Source organism: Danio aesculapii, chromosome 12 (assembly GCF_903798145.1).
Source record: "Danio aesculapii chromosome 12, fDanAes4.1, whole genome shotgun sequence".
In the NCBI taxonomy this organism is placed as follows: domain Eukaryota; kingdom Metazoa; phylum Chordata; class Actinopteri; order Cypriniformes; family Danionidae; genus Danio; species Danio aesculapii.
In genome coordinates, this window is record NC_079446.1 from 11197924 (window position 1) to 11222923 (window position 25000).

The 25000-nt window shown below is 33.2% G+C and overlaps 2 protein-coding genes across 2 annotated transcripts in view; both read right to left on the reverse strand.

The window, feature by feature from the left end:
• Positions 1–4253, reverse strand: part of csf3a (colony stimulating factor 3 (granulocyte) a) — a 6428-nt gene extending 2175 nt beyond the window's left edge. Inside the window, 5 exon segments of the mRNA XM_056469648.1 lie at positions 1–77; positions 1984–2130; positions 2519–2617; positions 3594–3754; positions 4172–4253. The exon segment at positions 1–77 is cut by the window's left edge and continues 2175 nt beyond it. Coding sequence (XP_056325623.1) covers positions 1–77; positions 1984–2130; positions 2519–2617; positions 3594–3754; positions 4172–4253 — 566 coding nt within the window.
• A 17903-nt stretch (positions 4254–22156) lies between these two features.
• The window catches only part of lrrc3ca (leucine rich repeat containing 3Ca), a 13499-nt gene continuing 10655 nt past the window's right edge, over positions 22157–25000 (reverse strand). Inside the window, exon 2 of the mRNA XM_056469641.1 lies at positions 22157–24731. Coding sequence (XP_056325616.1) covers positions 23840–24640 — 801 coding nt within the window. The 5' untranslated portion in view covers positions 24641–24731 and the 3' untranslated portion in view covers positions 22157–23839. The remainder of the gene's footprint in view (positions 24732–25000) is intronic.

The following is a 25000-nucleotide window of genomic DNA, read 5'->3' on the forward strand; positions in this document are numbered from 1 at the left end:
TGTTGGGTCAGATTGTGCTTGAAGGACTGCTCTTCTGATGTCTGTTGTGATGGGTTAAATCCTGACTGATTCTGCAGCTATTGAAAATACACAAATACACTGAGTAAGCAAAGCTAAATAATAATGGTTGCGCTTTATTTTGCAGTATGTGAACTTGCATTGAAGACCTATGAATATTCTGGACTTTAAAAGGATAGTTCATCCAAAAATGAAAATTCAGTCATTTACACAGAATTTTCACTTTTCCATAGTAGGAAAACAATGTTATGGAAGCCACTGGTTACCAGTTTCCAACATTCTTTGAAAGAAACCAGTAACCACTGACTTCTATAACATTGTTTTCCTACTGTGGATGTCAGTTGTTACTATAGATTCCAGCACACTTTAACATATCCTCTTTTGTCTTCAACATAAAAACAAAGTGATACAGGTTTGGAAACACGTGAGGGTGATTAAGCAGTGATTTTTCGGTAATGCTTTATTTTAAAATCCCCTTGTTACATGTAATTAGTCTAGTAATAACAATAAATTATGCATTATTGCATGCAACTGACCAAAATTCTGAAAGCACTTTATTTTATAATCCTGTTTTTTGCTGCTACTTAATAAGTGATCCTTTGATGTATGGCTTGTTAGAATAGGACGATATTTGCTTGAGATATGCCTATTTAATAAATCTAGAATCTGAGGATACATCAAACATCAAAATACTTGGAAAATCACTTTTAAAATTCCATATTTACTTCTTGGCACGAATTACAATTAAAACATAGGTTCAAATGTTAGTCAATTTATTATATTTTCTCTGTAACTTACTGGCAGCACTGTTGCCTGCAATTTACCGCAACTGTTACATGTACTTACTTGTAAATGTTTAACTACAGCAGGGTGTTCTATAACAAGTTCATTTTACTGCCTTACAACTTTTTTTAATGGTAAAATGCCCTGTACCATAATTTAATTTTTACAGTATGACAATGTTTACAGTACTTTACATTTTACACTGGCAGTACAAAACCCTTATTTTCAGCATTTACTATTAATAAATTCCAAACAAGAGATGAGATCATGTACAACAGTATCTTTTTTATTCGTTGTTGTTATTATATTAGTTTTAAATGGTTTACAAAAGTAATTTTCAACCAATCAATTTTAAATATATTTTATGAGACAAGATATTAGTTAATCTTTTTTTTAATCTTTTTCATTTATTTTTGCAGTAAATAACTGTAAATTTGCTACAAAGAATAACAGAAGAAGTGTACAGAAAGAAATCTGCTATATGTGTTCATAGATGGTGATCTTTATTCAATATTTAATGATTTGTTTTTGTAATAATCAATATTTTTGACTCGTATTTTTGGCTATTCCCACATAAGACTAGTTTTGAATTCCAGGATCACATGCACTCATCATTGACATTACAAAAACTGGGTAATATGCTTAAAAGTACATTTAACATGTAGTACAACAGCTCTTTCTTAAGTACACTGTTTGTACACATTACTTACAAATATTTCTAAATAAAATGCAATTATAATTGTAACCACATATTAAGTACGTGAAATTAATTAGTATCACTCTATTCAAATGAATAGTAACACTGATACAAGAGCACCATAAAATTAAGTGTAACCCACCACTCAATTAAACAAATGAAAATCAAATTAATATCTTTAAAAGATAGTTGCATGTAAGGTTTAGGGATTAGATTTAAGTGTGAAGAATGTTTTTTGTCATCGTGTGCCAGTTATTCAGACCTCTAATGAGATCAGTTTGACCTTCCCTATTTATATTACATTAGTTCAAATGTAACATTCGGCTGCCATCAAGGCAAGGCACTGCAATCTGATGCCAGGCTACTTTAAATTTAGCCCCATGTAAAAGTGAGTTTGTTCGCTGAGTCCTTGACTCAACTTTAAATTCACGAACTGATCCTACATGTCAGTCGTTCGAAGGAATCATAAAATGTTCTCTACTCACCTCCTCGATTAGAAGCACAAATTCTTGAATGTCAGCTTGTAGTTCTGTCAACTGGTCAGTCTGCGACAATGTGGTTGCTTCCATTAGCTCTTTCAGGAGGTTCAGATGTAGTTGCAGACCCTTCACTATTTTATCAAGACAGGTTTCCTGTGATAGAGAGATGTCATTGTTTATGCAGTCCTGTTGTAAGTCTTCTCCAACTATTACAATGCTATAACAAATAAAATCACTGTTTGCCCATACATCTTAGACTGACCTTTAAAAAGTTAGTCACCATTGTTCTTTCTCTTAGACTGGCTATATCTTTATAAAGTCCGTTACAAAACATTTGATCACTCTAATTTAAGAAGTTTGAGCCCTTGGCAAAAACATTATGGCACATGCAGCGAGTTCCTTATTTGTTAAAAATGAAAGTGTATAATACACTTTAATAGTCTGCATAGATTGTTGTATGATAATTATTAAAACAATAATAATTGTTTGTCATGCATGACTAAACCCCAACAATTATTCTGAGAAACCTCTTAAAACTCACCAGACTGCTGATATCAGTGATGTTCTGGAGAACAGGGGCTGATGGTATGTTCTGTTTCAAGTGCTGCAGCTTATCTGTGCTGTTGCCCCAAGTCAGACTCTGAGAAAAAAAAGACAAGCATTTGACATGTTTAAGCACGACAGGACACTTATTGCATCAACCATGGATTACTACAACGATCTATGCACATACCAGAGCAAAGAAAATTTGCATACTGTGAGCCCATAAATCAATCAGTTGTCAAACAGAAAAAGTCAACTACACAAAACATTCAATTGACACACTTTTAGATTTTTGCATCTAATGCGATAATTTCAAGAAAAGATTCAAGCATTCAGAAATGTCTTGGTCCATTGAATACTAATAGATTCATAAAATATCCACACTGTAAAAAAAAAAAATCATAATTTCACGGTTTATTTCTGGAAACTGGGGTGCCGGAAAAAAGCATAAAATAACAGCCGTTAAATTACAGAAATTTACTGTAAAATATAGGATATTAAATTACAGAAATGTACCAAAAATTTTAATTTAAGGAAATTTTTGTAATTTAAAATGTTTTTTTATGGTAAATTTCTGTAATTTAACGGCCATTATTTTACTTTTTTTCTGGCACCCCAGCTGCTGGAAATAAACGGTAAAATTACGGATTTTCTTTAACAGTGCAGAGCTATGAATATGGAGTTAGGCAAAGCATATTTGTGGTAACATCACTGAAACTCCAAAATAAAAGTGGAAGTTCAGACATAAATGAAAATGACACATTTCAAACCTTCATGAGTTTATTTCATTCTTCTGTTGAACACAAAAGAATATATTTTGAAGAAAGCTGTAACACTGACTTCCATTGTACTTGTCAATAGAATGGTTACAGGTTTACAGCTTTCTTAAAATATATATTTTTTAATGTTCAGCAAAAGAAAGACTACCAAAAAGATTTGGAACCACATGAAGGTGATTAAATAGTGAGAAATAAAATTTTTGGGTGAACTATCCCTTTAACTGCCTGCACTTCTAAAATGCTGTTGCACCTCTATGTCTGTTTTGGTTAAAGCCCTAAAATAAACATGCTTACCTTGCTCTTTACCCATGCTGCATGAGTTGCAGGAATATCATCCAGAGTTTTGCTGATTAAGCTGTGTGCTTGTTCAATAGTATCCTTGTTCATAATGTCCAGTTTCTGAGGGACAGGAGCAGACACAACGATCCCCACTAATGTGAAAAAAAACTGAGCCGCTGGAGGAGAGAGAGAGACAGATGAGATTAGACGTGCTCAACATTGTGACGCAGATCTCAAATCACACTCATGGCTTGGACATCCTGGTTTCAGATAAACGCACATGATTCCAATTGACTTTATTTTATTTTTTAGTAAATAACATTATATTGTACATTACATTTTATTATTAATTAGATTATATTCATTGAATGATAATAATGGTCACATAACCGTATAATAAAATAATAAAACACAAGAAAATATTGTTCGAAGTATGGAAAATTAACCAAAATCCTCAATAATGGTCACATAACCGTATAATAAAATCATAAAACACAAGAAAATATTGTTCGAAGTATGGAAAATTAACCAAAATCCTCAACAAAAAAAAAAAATCATTATTTCAAATAGCTGAAAAAAAAATTCTAGCTTACCCTGGAAGTTCATTATAACAACACCAATCAAAAAGCAAATGAGCACAGTCACCAGACTCTAGTAGTAACAAAGCTCCATCATGCTCACATTTATATATCCTGCAGGGGAAATTCCTCTTTGACAATGACGTCTTGAGCAGAGATAGTCAGAGCATGCTTAAGGTTATTGATGAGTGTGCATTAATAAATCACAGACGAACCTTAATCGTTTTTGAAGGTTCTGCTATTAAGACTAGTAGCTCATCTACATTCATAAGTATATACTGTTGAAGTCAGAATTATTAACCCCCGTTTATTTATTTTTCCCAATTACTTTTTAACTGAGAGAAGATTTTTTTCAACACATTTCTGCACATAATAGTTTTAATAACTCATTTCTAATAACTGAATTATTTTATCTTTGCCATGATGACAGTAAATAATATTTGACTAGATATTTTTCAAGACACTTCTATACAGCTTAAATTGAGATTTAAAGGCTTAACTAGGTTAATTAGGTTAACTAGGCAAGTTAGGGTAATTAGGCAAGTTATTGTAATAATTCTGACTTCAACTGTACATAAAATAAAAATATTAAAACATTATTTATAATAAACAAATGTAATTTCAATTTACACATGAAGACACTATGTGCTTAGACTGCTTAAAATAACTGGGTAATAGTCTGTAATAGGTCTAGACTGTACTTTCTTAGGTACGCACTATAACTGTATGTAACATAAGTTTCAAAAAAGTTCCAAACCATAAATATATAAATTAACACCGAACTAGTAAACATACTTTTTTATTATTATTAATGAAACGTATTATACAGTGTGTTTTGTAACTAATGCTGATTATTTAAAACTGAATTTAGCTGTCAAAAAAACTGTTAAAAAAAACATTGTGAAATAAGAACCATACAATATATATTTGAAGTCAGAATTATTAGCCACCCTGTTTATTTTTTCTCCAATTTCTGTTTTCACATTTCTAAACAATAGTTTTACTCATTTTACTCAACTCACTTATAATAACTGATTTATTTTATCTTTGCCATGATGACAGTAAATAATATTTTACTAGATATTTTTCAAGGCACTTCTATAAAGCTTAAAGTGACATTTAAAGGCTTAACTAGGTTAATTAGGTTAACTAGGCAGGCTAGGGTAATTAGGCATCATTGTATAACAATGGTTTTTTCTGTAGACTATCGGAAAAATATATAGCTTAAAGGGGCTAATAATATTGACCTTAAAATGGTTTTTAAAAAATTAAAAACTGCTTTTATTCTAACTGAAATAAAACAAATAAGACTTTCTCCAGAAAAAAAAATATTATCAGACATGTACTGTGAAAATTTCCTTGCTCTGTTAAATATTTTAAAAAGAAAACAAAAAATCAAAGGGGGCTAATAATTCTGACTTCAACTGTATATGGTTATGATTTTTTCTTAGAATCTATATGAAAATTAATATCTATAGATATATTATAAATATTATATATCTACAAGTTAATAAAGTGTCATAATAGCAAACACTATTATAAATTATAAATATTAATAATATAGTATTGCAAATAATAATAAAATTAATACAATACCTACATAATACATGTTGCAATGTTGTGCTTCAAAGGTTACGTTGCAATGCTTTTTTACTCAACAAATTCTTCATTAGCGATTAGACACAACTTTTATATTCCTCATAAATGTCACAATTTATCCAGAGAAAATTACAGTCATTTAGACATATTATCGTTTTAAACTGTTTGAACTAAATGTAAATAGATTTTGTATATTAGAAGAAATTATTATTATTTTTTTGTATTTTTTATGACGGAAGTGTGTACGTTAGTGCTCATTTAAATATTGTATGACAAAATCCTGTTGATGTCAGTATTGCTCTCTTTCATTCTCGTGAATTTCTCAAGTGTGTAATGTAAAGACGGAAACTGTGAGACACTCAAATTACAACAGTATTACTTAAAAGCATCATTCACTATAAGTAGGGGGGTTAAATGAATGCACCCCTGAAATTCCATGTCAACTTCAGCTGCCAACTAGTTACGCAAGAAGGGTTTGACGTAAAATGGGATTTTCACAAATGATTTGATGTGTGAGTATTATACAATGAACAGTTTTTTTTCTTTCTGCGCTCAGAAAATTTCAGTGAAGGAAATTGAATCTGTTTATAAATCACATTATTAATTAATATAATTATTTTTAGCACTGAATATTATAATTATTGTTAGATAAATGATTTCATTTAGGAGTGTGTTAATTCCTATTAGATGATAGATAGATAGATGGATGGATGGAAGGATGGATGGATGGATGGATGGATGGATGGATGGATGGATGGATGGATAGATAGATAGATAGATAGATAGATAGATAGATAGATAGATAGATAGATAGATAGATAGATAGATAGATAGATAGATAGATAGATAGATAGATAGATAGACTGTATTTGCCTGCAACATTCGAGGAGCTGAGTCAAAAATCACTTATTATTTCCTACTCTGTCATGATGACAGCAGTAACCCATGGTACAAACGCATGTTACATGTTGTGTAATAAAGCACAGGCAGAATTTCCTTCAAAGGAAGCAGACAGAGATTATGTCAAAGAGATGAGGGGAAAGCAGAAGATAGATTTCTATGGAAACAAGCAATAAGAAATATGGTGAATAAGCGTAATCACCATCACATCATGTACAGGCTCAGTCTCTGGGTTTTACCATAAAAAGATTGATCTCTTTTCATAGTGAGAGTGGGAAAGAAACAGTAACAGGCAGAGAGCTCAATGGACAGAAAAAAAGAGGAAGATTGGTGTTGCTAAATTCAGTGTGTTCCCACAAAACCCTCCTAACCCTCGCTCATTCTTTCAGACAGATAGACAATACTCATACACTCACTTTAAAAAGTGCTAATATAGTCACACATTGACACTGCATTCAGATGATGAATCTTGGTTTTTTAACAGACATTTTCTAAATTTATCTCAACAATCCCATCTTGAATTATGGGTAATCTTTGCATTTCAGGATCATTTATAAGATGTTTCTAAAGGAAAGATTTAAATGTGAATCAATCTAACTGTAAAATAATGCTGTCATTTGTTAGTTGATACTGGGTTACAGCCGTTCCATGAGCTTGATGTATTTGACCATTCACCTCGATGACACATTCTGTGACATCTTAATTATTTTTTTCACATGCATGTTAAGTTTTTATTTTTTTATTATTGGCAAAAGCCTGAATTTCTGCTTAAATATCAACAAAATTAAAATGATCAAACAAATATATATTATACAATAAATATATAGAGGAAAAACAGCTATAGCAACATTGTGATTCAATAATTGAAGAAGATCAAAACATTTATTTTCTTCTTACCTTTAGGAAGTAGAAGTAGAAGCTGATCAAGAAAAGGGCTTAAGTTGTTCATCTGTCCATTTTTAAAATTCATAACCAACCTTTCATTCTCTAAGCATTTACTGGTTGATCAAAAACTTGTCATCCAAGGATTCATCCTCAGCACGAATAAAGGACCTCAGGAGTTCTTTGAAGATTTTAATTGCCTGACACAAGCTGTGTGGAGGTTTTCCTAAGCGTTTACAGAATTGAACATGTGCCTATAATGAGACACCTGAGCTTGCTTTGCAGTCTGCTTTGATTATAGTCAACCCTATATACATAATAGTTATTTCAATTTTTGCAGCACAGTAAGTTCAGAAAAGAAGCATTTGGAGCCATCTTTTTGAACTGTGGGTCCTATAAATCGAAACAGCAGTTTTTTTTGTTTGTTGTTTTTTGAAGCAACAGTACCTTGGTACTCCGACTAAAAATGATATTAATCAATCGATCAATCAATCAATCTCAGAATCAAACACTGAAAGTAAATTGTATGCAATGAATTACAAAGGCTAAATTGTTATGACCTGGATATACATTAAATATCCACATGAAATGGTCTGCACAGAGTCCAGACCTAAATATTAAAGAGGCAGTGTGGGATCACATGGAATGATGATGCCTGCTATGATATTACATAGCACATTATTTCTTAAAACTTCAAGACAAAAATACTGGCTTTTGTTTGAAGAAGAATTTTTTTTTTCTCAGAATTATTATTATTATTATTTATACAAGTTTTTATTATTTGTGCAAGTTTCTCTAAATGCTGTAAGTCCACCATTACACCATCATTCTTAATTTACAATTCATGCTTTTTTTAATTATAATTTTATTTTTTAACCAGTGATAGATTGATTAAAACTTAAATGACATAAAAAGTGTCATTTTTAACATTTAATGTAGTGGTTATGGGTCCCCAGAAAAATGTTATAAAGTAGTTTAGTAGATGTGTCTGGACATGTAGTTTCGCAATATTTAATACAGAAACTTATTTATTAATCAAATCTTGCTGTATAAGAGTGTGGTCAGCTTAAAATAACATACATACATATATAAGTGAAAACGAAAGTGTGAAGATACATACTTGAAATTGTAGTTCAGGTACTGATCTGTAGAGGGCGATGTTGTTCATAGAATTTTAAAAAAAGTCTGACAGTGAAGGAATTTTGTAACTTCGTGTCCTAACAAACGTCTGATAACAAAACAAAAAAATCTGATAACACTTTTTTTTGGTGGTCCCCCAACAGACATTTACATGACTATTTGTAACTTTATTTATTTTATTGACCCTAACCTAACAGTCTACCAATACTCTTCTACATGAGAGTTTGTTGTTGGTGCAAAGTTCATGACACAGTAATTTGAATATATATATATATATATATATATATATATATATATATATATATATATATATATATATATATATATATATATATATAAGATATCAAAAAATCTAGATAAAATATGAATACTGTCATCCGATACCACAAATTGCCTCTAAATATTTGTAATCGAATGTTAAGAGGCACTATGGACCCTTTTCACATGACAATATTTACGCATAATGGTCATCAGCATCTTATCCTTTAATATTTTGATTTGTTTATGCCAACGAACACCTCCCACCAGTGACAATATACAGCCATATCGCACTGCTATGAGTGTGATATTGCATTTATACAACAGTTAATCCTGTATATAGAAAAAAATCAAACACAGAGAGTCTCAAAACCTTTTTGTATGAGGAACTACTTTCTTCCACCTTTTATTCACATCTGCAGCTCATATCAGAACAGCAGAAACTGTTGCTACTTCACACACAACATCTTAGCACTAATATTTGAATGATTCTATAGCGTAATATCTCATGTTATGACAAAACAGGTGATTTTGCTGACTTTTTATATTACTTATAAGGCTGAACGGCATGAAATGCCATCAGTCTAGAGACATTTCCCAGTATTTCTCTGTTGCAATCGGGATATTACAATAATTAATGCACACACCACCCCAGTGCTGATATACAGCCATATTGCACTGCTAGGGCATCACTGTGGCGCAGTGGGTAGCATGATTGCCTCACAGCAAGAAAGTCTCTGGTTCAAGCCTTGGCTGGGTCAGATGGTGTTTCTGTGTGGATTTTGAATGTTTTTCCTGTGTTTGCGTAGCTTTTCTCTGGGTGCTCTGGTTTCCCCCACAAGTCCAAAGACATGTGGTATAGGTGAATTGGGTAAGCCAAGGCTGTCTGTAGTGTATGTGTGTATGGATGTTTTCCATATATATATATATATATATATATATATATATATATATATATATATATATATATATATATATATATATATATATATATATATACATACACAGTTCTTTTTTTAAAATATTTCCCAAATGATGTTTAACAGAGCAAGGAAATTTTTCACAGTATTTTCTATAATATTTTTTCTTCTGAAGAAAGACTTATTTGTCTTTTTTAAATAAATTAATGTTTTAATTAAATAAATGTTTTATTTAATAAAAGCAGTTAAAAAAAATTTAAAAACATTTTAAGGTCAAAATTATTAGCCCCTTTAAGCTTTATTATTTATCTATAATATATCTATAGATATTAATTTTCATATAGATTCTAAGAGAAAATCATGACCATATACAGTTGAAGTCAGAATTATTTGCCCCTCTTTGAATTATTATTTTTTTATATATATTTCCCAAATGATGTTTAACAGAGCAAGGAAATTTTCACAGTATGTCTGATAATATTTTTTCTCCTAGAGAAAGTCTTATTTATTTTATTTCGGCAAGAATAAAAGCAGTTTTAAAATTTTTTTAAATTATTTTAAAGTCAAAATTTTCATCCCCTTTTTTTTCGAGTCTACAGAACAAACCATAGTTATATAATAATTTGCCTAATTACCCTAACCTGCCTAGTTAACCTAATTAACCTAGTTGAGCCTTTAAATGTCACTTTAAGCTGTATAGAAGTGCCTTGAAAAATATCTAGTAAAATATTATTTACTGTCATCATGGCAAAGATAACATAAATCAGCTTCTAGAGCTGAGTTATTAAAACTATTAGGTTTAGAAATGTTATGAAAAAATCTTCTAAAAATCTAATATATATATTGGAAAGCTATACTTTGTCTTTGTGTCAAATAGCAAAAAATGGTATATCAAAAAAAGGTAGATAGCAAATTAGCCTAGCTCTAATGTGAGGTGTTTTGTAGCATCACTACACAGGGCTGTAAAGTTGACATTGTTCTCACTTCTGGCTGCTGTTATCAGTCAGTCACATTTTTAATGAGAAACAGAAATTTCTAAACATTTATCTAAAACAAGATTAAGATTAAAACAATTAGACACTTCACATGTGTAGCCATTCATTCCTGTGTAATTGATGACTAGTCTAGTTGTGGACTATTCTAGAGAACACTCATCCAAAACATTCAGTATTTTTAAAAACATCTTTATACACACACACACACACACACACACACACACACACACACACACACACACACACACACACACACACACACCACACACACACACACACACACACACACACACACACAGAGAGAAATAGAGAGATTTCATATTTTATAGGCAATGATTTTTATACTATACAGGCTATATTTAGTTTCCCCAACCCTTCTGCTAAAATTATCCATCACCAAAAAATAAAAAAAAATAAAAAATCTTAAGCTTCACATTTTCAAAATACTTAATTCTGGTTGATTTATCTCCTGTATTTCTCTGGGGACTAAAAATGTCTCACAAGGTCAAAAATTACTATTACTATACATGTGGGGTCCACACATCATGATGAATACTAGGTGCGTACACACACAGACACAGACAAACACACACTTCTCTTTCCCTTCTAGAGTGCAAGGTGAGCTAGTTTGAAATGTAAATGAACCTGAGGCAACAGGTGTGTGTTTGGCAGAGTACTGTAACATTACCCGTTAAACCAACCCCCCTCTACACACACAATCTCACCTGTTGGACCTCTTAACTTCTCTTCTACTGAATGGTCTGGGTCTGGACAATCATTTCTTGCTTACAACTACATGCAGGTTTGTCTATGACATACTGTGTTTGTGATTCTGCCCATTTTTATCAGAGTGAGGGAGTATTTCTCACCAACAATACATTTTCTGACGCCATTTATTAATTTCTTGTGGTTTTCAGTATGTCTTTTATTATTTTAAGGAAGACATTGTGAAACGTGTTTAAAATGTTGTTCTTTTCAGGGAATATTTAAACTTGCTGGATCATTACATGTCAGTAATTTCTCAGATCAGATATGAAATTCTCAAATCTACCTGTCCACTGGTGTGTCAATTGTGCAAAAACAAAACAAAAAAAAGCAACAAAAAAAAACAGTTTCTCATTCTTTTGAACAAGTAGCAAACGCTTTGGTACATCCATGCACATGATTATGTATAATTCTCTGCTGTTTCCTTCATTATCAAATGTTTTGTCATGTTGATCAAGATGTATTACAATGGTCTCTGTTTGAATAGTCTCACGCTCATAGGCATTAGTTCATAGCATAAGTCTTTACATGCAAAATGGTTGATCAACTTGTTATAATATTTCATCATAAAGCATTTACATTGCATCCGGAAAGTAGTCATAGCGCTTTTCCAAGTTTTTTTATGTAACAGCCTCATTCCAAAATGGATTCAAGTCATTTATTTCCTCAAAATTCTACACACAATACCCCATAATGAAAATGTGAAAAAATATTTTTTGAAATTGTTGCAAATTTATTCAAAGTAAAAAAACCTGAAAAATCACATGTGCATAAGTATTCACAGCCTTTGTCGTGAAGCTCTAAATTGAGCTCAGGTACATTCTGTTTCCACTGATCATTCTTGAGATGTTTCAGCAGCTTAATTGGAGTTCACCTGTGGTAAATTCAGTTGATTGGGCATGATTTGAAAAGGCATACACCTGTCTATATAAGTTCCCAGGGTTGACAGTGCATGTCAAAGCACAAACCAAGCATGAAGACAAAGGAATTGTTTGTAGACCTTCGAGACAGGATTGTCTCGAGGCACAATTCTGGGGAAGGTTACAGAAAAGTTTCTGCTGCTCTGAAAGTTCCAACCACCAGGACTCTTCCTAGAGCTGGCCGGCCATCTAAGCTGAGCGATCGGGGAAGAAGGGCCTTAGTCAGGGAGGTGATCAATAACCCGATAGTCACTCTGGTCAATTCTGTGGAGAGAGGAGAGCAATCCACCAATCAGGCCTGTATGGTAGAGTGGCCATATGGAAGCCACTCTGAGCCTGGAATTTGCCAAAAGGCATCTGAAGGACTCTCAGACCACATGAAACAAAATTCTCTGGTCTGATGAGACTAAAATTGAACACTTTGGATAGGATAGAGGGAAAGATGAATGCAGCAATGTACAGAGACATCCTAAATGAAAACCTGCTTCAGAGTGCTCTTGACCTCAGACTGAGGCGACGGTTCATCTACCAGCAGGACAATGACCCAAAGCACACCGCCAAAATATCAATAGATTGGCTTCACAACAACTTGGTGAATGTCCTTGAGTGGCCCAGCCAGAGCCCAGACCTAAATCCTATTGAACATTTCTGGAGAGATCTGAAAATGGCTGTACACCGTCGCTTCCCATCCAACCTGATAGAGCTAGAGAGGTACTGCAAAGAGAAATGGGCAAAAATTCCCAAAGACAGGTGTGTCAAGTTTGTGGCAACATATTCAAAATGACTTCAGGACTGTAATTGCTGCGAAAGGTGCGAAAGGCTGTGAATACTTATGTACATGTGATTTTTCAGGTTTTTTATTTTTTTTTAATTTACAACAATTTAAAAATCTTTTTTCACTGCCATCATGGGGTATTGTGGGTAGAATTTTGAGGAAATAAATGAATTTAATCCATTTTGGTATAAGGCTGTAACATAAAAAATGTGGAAAAAGTGAAGGGCTATGAATACTTTCCGGATGCACGGTATCTACACATTTCCATCAGATTTTTTAAAATCCGTCCTTGATTGGTAAATTGCTCCCAGATGAATCTTGACTTTTCTAATGAAGGTTCATCTCGTGAGCCATCAGGTATATATACTGTATAGACCAGTGTTTCCCAACCCTGTTCCTGGAGGCACACCAACAGTACATATTTTGTATGTCTCCCTTATCTGACCCATTCGTGTCAGGTTTTGGGGTCTTTTCTAATGTTCTGCTGAGTTGATTCAGGTGTGTTTGATTAGGGAGAGGTTGAAAATGTGTACTGTTGGTGTGCCTTCAGGAACAGGGTTGGGAAACACTGGTATAGACAACATGACTAGGAAATTTGTCTCTCTTATGCATACACAATGACATAAGGGCTTGTCAATCTGATGGCACTGACATGGTCATTGATACAGATATTTATTTTTGGATGATGAACTTAGGATTTTGAGCAGGTAATCGATGATGTTTTTGCTATTTGTACATGTTGTTTTGAGAAATGCTCTTACTGTTTTGCAAACTTAAATTCTGATCTGAGAAATGTACCAAGGCGGTTGAGAAAAATTGTAATTGTTGATCTACATTTATGAAATGATATGGCTATGATATAATCTCAGATCAGAAGAAAACCCCACCACAATCTGGCATATTAAAGAAAAGACATCCTTTGAACTGTGGAATTTTCTTTTCATATGTTCACACTTTATAAAGTGTTTGAAATGCCTGCTGATTATTTTACTGGCAGAAGGCGCTGTCATTTCCAGAATTTCAATCTTGATTGCTTACACCTGCTCATCATTTTTCATTGTGCGTTTATCATCTCATTTTCTCTCTAAGCATTTTTGTCACATCTTGCATGTAATTGCCACTGCAGTTTTCTACAATCATACTGCCTGTCATGGTTCTTCTGACTCCTGGTTTGTTATCTCTTACCTTTGTTAAATTGTGTGATTTGCATTTGTTTACTCTTCACCATGCCTGACTGCATATTTTGACCCTTTGGAAATTGTCTTGGGAATAGTACTTAGATTTGTTAGCTTAGCTATCATTGTGGCTCATTAAATCTCTGCATGTGGATCTGAACTCAGTGTCTCTGTTAGATCTAAACAAATACCCAGAAGACATTTCAGGGGCCTGCAATATCTAAATTTCAAATGTCAAATTTCCATATTTAGGGATCACAACAAGAATTCATATTTTTCATTGAATCACAAATATTTAATAAAACTGCCAGTGTCAGTGTAGAGTATAAACATTACAATATTTTAATGAAGCATTTTGGCTATGTGTCAAAATGTAGACATTTGATATTATGGGGCTGATGTAAGCAGATTTATGAAGGTAAATAATTTGTAAAAATTCATGCTTTGGTGTGGCATGTAACTCATTGCATATGTCATTTGTTCTATGGATATGAATGCACAGACTTTAGAATATCACAACAGTCCAGTCTATTTGAATAGTTCATTTTAATAAAGCTGTTGTTATTATATGGCGACACGGTGGCGCAGTGGGTAGTGCTGTCACCTCACAGCAAGAAGATTGCTGAGTTTCTTCTGGGTCAGTTGGCATTACTGTGTGGAGTGTTGTTCTCCCTGTGTTCGCATGAGTTTCCTCCGGTTGCTCCGGTTTCCCCTACAAGTCCAAAGATATGCACTATTGGTGAATTGGGTAGGCTAAATTGTCCGTAGGGTATGTGAGTTCATTCTGCTGTCGCGACTCCTGATGAATAAAGGGACTAAGATGAAGAAAAATGAATGAATGAATGACTATCACAGCTGCTAAAGTTTTTACAGGCCATGAAACATGACTATATCACTACACTTGTATCTTCATATATAGATGTAATTTCCACATTGATTATGAAATACTACTTACCTACCATAGATATATACACTAGATATCGCATAAGAACCCTGAGCATGTGTCAATCCTGCCGCCATATTTGTACAGTGCTCCCAGGACAAAAGTCATTCAACTGCACTAGTCAAGACCAAAGCCAATGTGAAGATACTGGACTTTTGCGCTGCGTATGGGTGTAGTAACAAGCAAACAATGAAAACAAAGCATAAAGGCAGAACATTTCATAGGTAAGATTTCGTTTTTTATGTTTTTGTATGTTACGAACTTTTGTGCTCAACAAGTAACGTTATTGATGATAATACAGTCACTCACTGCAATGACCATAAGGCAAAGTAGCAACAACTTGCACTAAATTCTAGGCTTATACAAGTTTTGTTAAATAAAATCAGCAAGCAATGTAAATTAAATTTGACAAGAAGATGCTGCGGTGCCAGAAACTTGTATTATTGTCGGCTAAGTGAAATAACGGCCAGTCCTCCACAACACCTTGGTCCCAAATTCATTTCAAGGAGAGCTACCCTGTACTAAAATGGCGGCTCTATTGATGCATTACTTCCAATAAACAATAACAGAATAGGCGACATCTAATGTAAATACCTATGCTTACATACAATTAATCACAATTTAATTGGACACTAAAGTTGGCTAAGAAATTACACCTAGTCATGGGATGATAACCATTTTAAGGTATACTGCATTTTGTAAAAGACAAGGTTTTAAGACCGCCAAGATTTTCTGCAATACTGTTCCTAAGGTATGTGTAAGATTTTTTATTTACATTTTTTTAGGACAACAATATATTCAGTAGAAAAAATATCTAAAGATACAGTTTTAAACTGTAAAATAATCTGTGCTTTTGAAATAAATGAAGACAGAAGAGATTATAAATCGGAATCAGAGAGTAAAATTCAATACCTTTTAAGACCTTTTTTAAGACCCTTTCCACCATTTTAAGACCTTATAACCACTTTTCTACCAGAAACACTGGTGAGATATTAACTTACTGTATATTTACTTAATATTAATGTAAGAAACTAATCCAAAACTAAAACTTTATTCATACACTGAATACAAATCGATTAAATCTAGCTAATTCAGCAGGTCAGCGCCTACTCACCTTATTCTTCGATGCGGAAGTGCGCTTGTTTTAGAACTTCCGACTCAGCTGCCTGTATGAGAAATGACTAGGAATAATAAATGGCAGAAAACGGTCAAACTACTTGCTCTACATGCAAGTGTTTTCATGACAATACAGACAAAGTAGAATATAATAAGAAAATATCAGTTTGCAACATCAAGCAGCAAAACGAGCTGTTTTTAACGTCTAAAAATGAATGGAAGTGATAAAAGTGAAAAAGATTCCAATGGCTGTGCCCACTCGTACGCAGAGAATAAGGTGAATAGAACTGCAGAAATAATGGGCTTGGCTTAGTTACTGAAAACAAAGCAGCATGATGTCAAATCTAATAGGACTTCATTGATTTCATAAGCTACACAGCATCCTGATATTCACAGATTTAATTCAGGCAAACTTTAGCATTCAACCATGCATTGCATAAAAAATGATATACATTTAATACATTGTTAAATAGCATTTAAGACTTTTTAATGCTTTTTAAGGGCATTAAATCTCTCTACATTGATTTATCAACTTTTAATACTTTTTAAGACCCCTTTAAGAGAAGTCAATGATTCATTTGAGTTATTTAGCCTGACATGTTTACTGTTTCAAATATTATAAATCTTTCAAAAAATAAAATATATTGTTTTCAAAGGGGAAAAATGTTTTTTGTTTTTTACCCAGACATTTAAAAAGAATATATTTTAGAGTAATAATCACCGTGAAACCGCGATATTTTTATCCAAGGTTATCATACCGTCAGAGTTTTATACCGACCTATGCCTAATTACGCCCAAAACAAAATGTACCAATAGGAAAAAAAACTAAATAAATAAATAAACATTTATTATTATTTAAACATGTGATGTATAACACATAAAAACATGGCCAACAATGGCCCAACATATACTTTAGATTTTAAAATAACCTCATTTGAGAGCTTTTGTATTTATAAAATAAAATTTAATGCCACAAAGTTTGGTTTCCATCATATTCATTTGTTTTATGATCCATAAGATAAAGTCATGCATGTGTGAAATAAGATAAGGGTTGGGGTAAATCACAACAGAAGACCTTTTATGTATGTATGTATGTATGTATGTATGTATGTATGTATGTATGTTGGTATGCTCAAAACGCAGATGTGCGTTAAATGTGAAATTTAGAAACGTGCTATTTGTTCATGAATTTAACGTTAAATAAATTGGGTTCATCTGCAAAAAGATTTGGATGTTATACACATTTTCCATGGAATTAAAAATTTAAACCACGTGACAAAAGCTCAGTGAGTGGCAAACACCAGTTTATGTTAATCTCACCTCCTGTCAAAGTTCATATATTAAACCAACATGACAGCTGTAATCGAGGCACAACTGCTTAGTTATCTCATTCTTTTGCCAGTATATGGGACTCAGGCTATTTCAAGCTCTATAACTAGACTAGGTCATGTTTTTATTCTCCTGTGTTGAAATTTCCGGTTCCCATAGGAATGGCCTTTAGGAACATGCGTATCAGGAAGATTCCTCAATGTTCCCTGGGCAACAGTCCAGGGCAGGAAAATCTGCCTTCCAGCAACCCAGGAAGGTAAAAGAAGGCCATCACCTCTGAGGCTGCTGGTCTCCACACTTGAATGTCAGAATATTACAGGGAAATATAAATAGCCTTGAAGGGATGGGACACACACACAAAAAATATTAACAGACAATTTAACTCACCCCCACCTCAAATCAAGCATATTTTCTTCAGCAGAACGTTAAAGTTTTTTTTTTTAACTGAAATCATGATCATTCATTAAACCCATGTCACCAATACATGATGCATGGCGTATTTTACAATAATTATATATATAAACAATTCTATCTAATATATACAGTTGAAGTCAGAATTATTAGCCCCCTCTTTGATTTTTTTTCCTTTTTAAATAATTCCCAAATGATGTTTAACAGAGCAAGGTCATTTTCACAGTATGTCTGATAATATTTTTTCAGTCCCACTTTATATTAAGTGTCCTTAACTAATATGTACTTACACAGAAATTAATAATTTGTTACAATGTACTTAGTGTGTAAATACATGTTTTTACTGTGTACTTATGCTTGATTACATAACTATATGTAATTACATCTGTAATTAACTTCTGTAATTACATTTGTAAATACACTGTTGACCACCCCTTACACCTTAACCCACCCTTAAACCTACCCATACCACCAAACCTGTCCATAACCCTACCCCTATCCCAACTCAAGAGCACCACAAGTGTTCTCAAATACATTGAGAATACAATGAACACAGTAAGTACATTGTATTTATTTTTTGATGCAAGTACATAGTAGTTAAGGACACTTAATATAAAGTGGGACCATTTTTTCTTCTAGAGAAAGTTTTATTTGTTTTATTTCAGCTAGAATAAAAGCAGTTTTTAATAAAAAAAAAAAATAATAAAAAAACATTTTAAGGTCAAAATTATTAGCCCCTTTAAGCTATTTTTTGATAGTCTACAGAACAAACCCTTGTTATATAATAACTTGCCTAATTACCCTAACCTGCCTAGTTAACCTAATTAATCTAGATAAGCCTTTAAATGTCACTTTATAGACTGTATAGAACTGTGTTGAAAAATATCTAGTAAAATATTATTTACTGTCATCATGGCAAAATAAAATAAATCAGTTATTAGAAATGAGTAGGGCCAGACGGAATCTGCGGACATTTTTTTGCTATTTCTGCTGAAAATTTTGGTAAAAATCTGCGGATTTCTGCACAATTATTTTGGGAGTATCATAACTAAAACCCTAATATGTGAAATAAAAATTATAGCTTTTTAACTTTAATTTAATGTTTAAAATGCAAATCCAATTAGATTCGCTTTATTTGGTAAACAAAGCAAGTCTCTTATATAATATATCTACTGAAAGACAGAAAAAATTACTGTAAAAACAGCATTGTACATAAATCAGATGAACATTTTCATATTGTTAATAATATTACTGTAATTATAAAAAATCTAAATATATAGAGATTTACACACATTTAGAATTAATGATGGGCTAAAAATCAAAGGAATCCTTCTGAAATCTGTGGAAAATCTGCGGAATTGTGCACACACAGATTCCATGTGGGCCTAGAAGTGAGTTATTAAAATTATTAGTTTAGAAATGTGTTGAAAAAAAATCTTCTCTACATTAAACAGAAATTAAGGAAAAAGAAACAAGGGGGCTAATAATTCTGACTATTCAATTCAACTGTATATGTGTATAATTGCCATATGCATGAACACAATCTCACCTGGAATCTGACAATGTTTTACAGTGGACAGTTAGGATGCTTGTGTTGTATGGTTCAACAGTGGTACTTGTACTTATAATGGATGCTGAAACCTGTGAAAGAATGATTTAGGGATTTTCAGCTCACTTGTGAAATTGCACATTCTTTTTTGAGTGTGTAAACAACTGTGCTGAGCATTTTTGATTTACCACACTGTAAAACCCAACAGTCAACTTTATCAAATGAAATAAGTGTAGTTAACTCAATTTACTGAAAGTTAATTCTACTCATTTGAGGAAATAAATTAATTTAATCCCTTTTGGAATAAGGCTGTAACATAAAAGATGTGGAAAAAGTGCTAGGAATACTTTCCAGATGCACTGCATGTTTAGATGTCTATTAAACATCTTTTAAGCACAAAAATAATTGGTGGAAAATGGCTTCAGACTAAATTTTGTCCTGTGACTGAACCTTTTAGTCTAAGGCATGACTACATTTAATTTTATGACTGAGGTTTGATAATGTCCTGAAATGTATCCAGTAAACCAGATTCAACTTATCATATTATATCCCTTATGATGTATTGGTCATGTTAAGTTAGACACCCAAAATGTGCACTGGAGCCGAGTTTGGAAACACTATCGTGAAATCTCTCAAATATATACTGTAGATACAACTGAACTCATAACGTTGTTGTTACTGTTATCCTCTATGAGTTACGCTGTAAAAAAAACAGATTAAAACATGCCAGTCATCAGTTTCACATTTAGAAACACTCACAAAAAGGTCTGCAGCTGTGCAGAAAGATGTGAAAGTTTAATTGCCACTGCTGAGTTACTTGGCATTTCTTTAAAAGTCACTGACCATGTTCACAAAGGATGAACAGTTTACATAGAAGGCTGCAGCAGCAGTTGGAATAAATAAAGGTGCCATTTTAAACCCATTTTTTTAGCAGCACTTTGAAATATTTTGTTCAAGCAATGCCATAGGAAAAAAAAGACAAATGTATGAATAAAAAAAAAAAGAAAAGAAAACCATGAATTCTTTAATTCAGTAATTATTCTTTTACAAATCGCATTCTAATCACTTTTTACAGTCATTTTAGGGTTTTCAGAGTTGTCAAGGCAGCAAAGTAGGTACAAAGTAAAATTGGAAACAGCTTTATCCAGAAATGATTAGTATGCATATTGTACCATAAAATAATGTCTTTTTTTACTATAAATGCAAACTTTTAGCAGTTATACATTCTGTTGTACGGCGCTGTGAAAATGGGTGGGATTATAAAAGTTGATTTGACATTAAAATAAGTAAGCATCCATATTTAAAATTTCTGTCCTGAGAGGTCATGTTTTGATCCTAAATTGGTCTCACGCAGTCAAGTGATGCGATTTTGCAGGTCAGAGTTCACCAAGCTTGAACTTTGCAATGCAGTGAACTTGTCAAAGGAGCTTGTGTTTCCAGTCTGACGCATTCACGTGAGTATGAATGGAAGTCTATGAGGAGATAAGTCCAGTGTGACCGCAGCTTTACTCTGTTTACTTCGGTTGTGAGTTTATAGAGAGTACAGTTGATGTCAGAATTATTAGCCCCCCATTTAATTTTTTTCTTTCTTACATATTTCCCAAATGATGTTTAACAGAGCAAGGAAATTTTCACAATATGTCTGATAATATTTTTTCCTCTGGAAAAAGTCTTATTTGTTCTATTTCGGACACTTTTTAATTTTTAATTTTCATAATTTTTAAAAACCATTTTAAGGTCAATATTATTAGCCTCTTTAAGCTATTTTTTTCGATAGTCTACAGAACACACCATCCTTATACAATAACTTGCCTAATTACCCTAACCTGCCTAGTTAACCTAATTAACCTAGTTAAGCCTTTAAATGTTACTTTAAGCTGTATAGAAGTGTCTTGAAAAATATCTAGTAAAATATTATTTACTGTCATCATGGCAAAGATAAAATAAATCAGTTATTAGAAATGAGTTATTAAAACTATTAGGTTTAGAAATGTGTTGAAAAATAAACGGGGGCTAATAATTCAGGGGGGCTAATAATTCTGACTTCAAGACTTCAACTGTATATATATATATATATATATATATATATATATATATATATATATATATATATATATATATATATATATATATATATATATATATATATATATATATATATATATAATTACATCATTATTTATTTTAATTTCAAAGAATGTTTATGAAAATGACCAAGATTGTGTCTGACGTATTGCAAACAATCCACAAATTTTTTTTGGGATTATATTGAGACATTACCCTGATTCATGTTATTTATTTGTTTTTATTTTGTAATAAAAGGGTAAAAGTGTGCAATCCATATTTAAAGTATAAAATAAAAAAAAGTATTACAGATGAAAATAAGGTTTACCTGTCATTTTCAGTATGACGTTTATATTATTCCAAAAAGATCAATGAACTGAACACATCCTGCTAGCGCCAAGACCTCAAAACAATGCCTAGTTGGCACTCCAATATAGTTGATACTATCAAGCAAACAAGAAAAAACTACAAATTTTAAGTTTCTGTTGCTAAAACAAAAGGACTTATTACAATAAGGTTAGCTAATATGGTATCCGGAGAAAAAATATTTGAGATGCATTTAATAATCAATGTTAAGTTACAAAAAGTTGACCATAATGTATTAACTAATACATCATGTATTAACTAATGTTAATAGTTCTTTCTTTCTTTCTTTTTTCTATAATAACCTAATGCTTATGAGCACACTTACAGCCACACCTGGAGTGATCTGTCTTCTAATGTCTGCACACAATTATAATAACACAGCTTAAAATGACTTGGTAGGCATCACATTAGACTTTGGACTATTCTGATGAATTCCATGACATATCCATTAAAGACTTTTGTATATGAAAAATATATATTTCTGAATTTGTGGGTGTGACTTCAAGATTTGAAGCTATTAAATCACACAGGCTGAGGTCGATTTTAACTGATTTATCTTGGCAGACATTCTGAATTATTCTTCCTGGCACTCTACATAAGAAACTGAACAAATACAACTATTGTATGTTACATACAAAAGATCCAGTTAACAGTGCAAACACACCATGCGGTAGTCAACGTTTTTGTCTCATTATCTTTACGATTGAAAGATTTAAAGAAACATTTAAAATATTCTACCCATCCCCCGCTAAGAACGACTTTAACAGTGATTTATCTTACTTGGCTGATCACAAAAATACCACACGCCAACCTGATTTTTCAAGTCACAACGTCATTACTGCTGCAGAACTCATTAAAAATCTCTCCATTTGCTGTGCTCCCATAAAAACCTAGCCACTGAGAATCGAAGCAAACCACAGTGCTTTATATTTTTGCACAGTTTGTATACTATGTTAACTGATACAGCTGAAAAATCATTGATGCATGCAAGAATGTGTTGCTCTGTAAAAATTTTATGTTTCCTGCAGGGACAATAACAGCACTTTTTGTAAATACCCAGTAGAATGAGTGCTTTATGCTCCATGCGTTGCCTGCCAAATGGGGATCTGACTGAGAAAAGAAAAAAGAAAAAAGACAACGCCTCCTTTAAAAGCGTGCCGAGCAGACAAACCTCTTAGTCAAGATGAGCCTCAAGCTTGGCCATTTCTGAATCAATTATTCATCTGAATTGGATTAGATGGCCCCTGTGATTTCCCTTCTTCAGTCTCTAGCCATCCCTGTCCATCAGCATGTGGAGGGTTTCTCCCTCTGCATCATATTTTCTAGTTGTGGACAATTGACTACTGGCCAAGATTATATAGATCCTATATAAGATTTTCTTTCTGGTTCTTTGGGAGGGAACTTATCAGTCCTGAGTAGTAACTTGTCTTTGATTCAAGGGGTACAAAGACATTGTTTTTGCTCTTCCAAAAGTTTTAATCAGATTTATTCTTTAGAGACAGGTTGCCCAGTGTGCCCATTGCCATTTGGCAGCCTGAGAAGCTTCCCCCACATCTCATGAGCACTTGTTCTGGCGCTATACCACAGTGCTGATGGTGGAAGACTCCTCAGACTTGCCCTGCCTGCTGGGCAGAGACTTGAGATACTCCAGGTGGCGCCTGGCATCTTCCTGATTGTGTCTCACATAGTAGACCAGGTAGGAGATGACCATGGTGAACCATCCAAACATGGTCACCAACATGGCCACATCCGTGGTCTTTTTGAGCACCACACACAGGTCCAGGTCTTTGGCCAGCAGGAAAGGCACACCTTGGGCTCCAGAGTCTGAAGGTTCAGATGTCTGGCAGACAATACCAGTCAAAGACATGGGCTCTAGGTCCAGGCGGGGAAGGGCTGTCTGCAGCCTGCAGTCACAGTGCCAGGGGTTTCCAGTGAGGTTAGATCTTGCTCGAACACTGTCAAAGGCATCAGGGTCCAGAGTCTTAAGCTGGTTGGATGACAAATCCAGAAACTTTAGAGAGGCTGTTAAGCCTCTAAAGGCTCCAGGTTCAAGCAAAGACAGTTCATTATGGGAAAGATCGAGCTCAGCTAGAAGTGGAAGATCATGAAAAGCATTGGCAGGGATGCTGGTTAGTAGGTTGTAGTCCAGGTAGAGGCGTTGTGTGTCATTAGGAATGTCCTGAGGGATCTCAGTCAGATGCAGGTTGCTGCAACGCATAGTCTTACCATCAAATGAGCCTTCACTGTCTGAACAGTAGCATCGTTTGGAGCAGGATGTTGCAGCATGGTGGAAACACAGTGTCATCAGCACAAAGCTGTGAAACAGTAACCACATGACCACAGAGTGCCGAAGCAGCCAACCTGAGGGTAGCAACATTGTTGGGCAGTGGGCATAATCCCTTTGGAGTACCACCCGTGTCTTCTCAGGGGGCTGTACAAAGCATCAAAGTCCCCAATTGATTGGAAGCCTAGAAGATTAAAGAACACAACCAGTTAAACCAAGAGAAAAAGTATATATATATATATATATATATATATATATATATATATATATATATATATATATATATATATAAACTGTATGGATGGATCTTGCATTGAAGACATCACTTCTAAATCATCTTTCTAAATTTGGCATTTCTAACTATATTGTCTAGTCTTATTTAATACTTATAATATTTATGGTATGTTTTCATTTGTTTTTCTTTCCATCTCTTGCAGGATTGTTTCACTGATC